We start from the raw sequence: 1,826 nt of genomic DNA on the forward strand, positions 1-1,826 counted from the left end.
TTAACAAAAAAAGGAAGCTGGAAGAGGGAGACGAGAGAACTGGAAATAAAAGATTATAAACAAAATGCATATAGAAATTTTAAATGCTTCCTGCAGAAAGCCGCTTTACTACATGAAACAACCGAGTGTCCATAACCCTCTGCTTAACTTTCCTTTAGAATCCTCTTTTAACTCCCTACAGTCTAGCAAGAGATTTCTTGACCTGAAAATGCTAAGACATTTGTTATTATGGCAGATAATTTGGGAAGTCAACAGCGTAACCACTTATTTTGTAAAAGTTTTTGCTTCAGTTCCTTCCGAACCTGGAGTCCAATCAAACCATTATTCAGAATCAGACATCCTTAAGAGAGAAAGTAAAACATAATACCAATATATAATGAAAATAATTTAAAAATTCATAAAGTGCATGTACCAAAAGAAAACAGACACACTTCCTTCCTAAGAAAATTAAAATCCTCAGGTTTATTACAGAAGAGAAAGATTTCAGAAATACAACTGGCTTTCATGTTTTCAAAAACAATGCTCATTTAAACCCATATACTTCTCCATGAAGACAACTGAATGAACAGCTACAACCTCAATTAAAAAAAAATATTCTTTCCTTCCTAGAAAACCTATTTTATGTATGAACCCTGCTCTGCATTGGGCTGATGTGAAGTGAATGGATGCTGAAAGCAAGTGCTGCACACGAAGTCCTTTACCTGATTGGCTTGTTCTCAGGGCCAATGTCTCTGCAACCCAACTTTTCCAGTCTGCAGCGTCTGTACAACTCATAATATGCACAAGTCTTCTCTCTTAAGTCTTCCATATTGGTGCAAAGCATCCTGCGAAGCTTTACAGTGTCACAGTGGCTCTCATTTTCCACTAATCAGTAAAAAGATTTTATTATTATGCAGAAGTAGAAAATACATTTTAAACAGCATCACTTATTTTGTTCGCTAAATATACTTCTAGGAAAAGGTATCTTGTTGTTTATTATAACTCTTATACTTCCTCATCATTTCTAATATACACACTGACATACTGAAGACCTGTAAGTACTGGTGAACGTATTTCAACCCATCCTGATTTCCTGTTTGAGCTGAACAACAAACACCACATTTCTCTCTTTTTTAACCCTCTTCTTTACTGACAATCACAAATGTTTGAAATTTGGTAGTGCTAGAGGCACTGCCACTATACTAACCTACTCAAATACTACATACACCATCTCATACCTTAATTCCAAGGATGCATCAGTGTGGATGAAACTACCGGTTAGTGCACGCCTCAAAAATTAATTGTTAAATTCCTTAAATTGTTGATCCAAAATACAGTCAGCCTGGCATCAGTGAAACAGCCCCTTGTATTACTGGAGAATTTTATACTTCAACAACAGCAAAAATCTTGTAAAAATACTTTTAAGAATTCCTTTACCTTTTACAATGCCCCAAGGGTATTGACGAGCTCTCACCATTTTGTTTCCAATTTTCACCTTTTCCATACTTCCTACCACAGCAAATGGCAAATGACCCTGTAAGAGTCATACCAATAAAGTCTTATCTGTCAGCATTTTTATGCTAAAACAGAAAAACACTTCAGAAAAAAATTAGGGAGGAAAACACCATTTCAGGAAAAGCCAACAGGAAGTTTCAAACCAGAAACCACTCTTAGGAGATCAGTAGCTAGGCAGTATCTATTGATAAAAAACTGAAACTCATGAAGTGGGAATGAGAGCAGTGCTAAGTCCTGCATGTCAGGAGGAATAAGCCCATACCACAGCATATGCTGAGGGCCGACTGTCTGGAAAAGCACTTTGCAGAATAAGACATGGGGGCAACAATCTT

The 1,826-nt window shown here is 36.6% G+C and overlaps 1 protein-coding gene across 2 annotated transcripts in view; it reads right to left on the reverse strand.

The window, feature by feature from the left end:
* Positions 1–1,826, reverse strand: part of SEPT10 (septin 10) — a 20,884-nt gene that overhangs the window by 11,646 nt on the left and 7,412 nt on the right. For both annotated transcript variants that reach the window (XM_017737175.1, XM_017737176.1), the window contains exons 5-6: positions 1,417–1,513; positions 702–864 (exon numbers count right to left, since the gene is read on the reverse strand). In XM_017737175.1, coding sequence (XP_017592664.1) covers positions 702–864; positions 1,417–1,513 — 260 coding nt within the window. The remainder of the gene's footprint in view (positions 1–701; positions 865–1,416; positions 1,514–1,826) is intronic.

The sequence above is a fragment of the Corvus brachyrhynchos genome, unplaced genomic scaffold (assembly GCF_000691975.1).
Source record: "Corvus brachyrhynchos isolate BGI_N302 unplaced genomic scaffold, ASM69197v1 scaffold83, whole genome shotgun sequence".
In the NCBI taxonomy this organism is placed as follows: Eukaryota; Metazoa; Chordata; class Aves; order Passeriformes; family Corvidae; genus Corvus; species Corvus brachyrhynchos.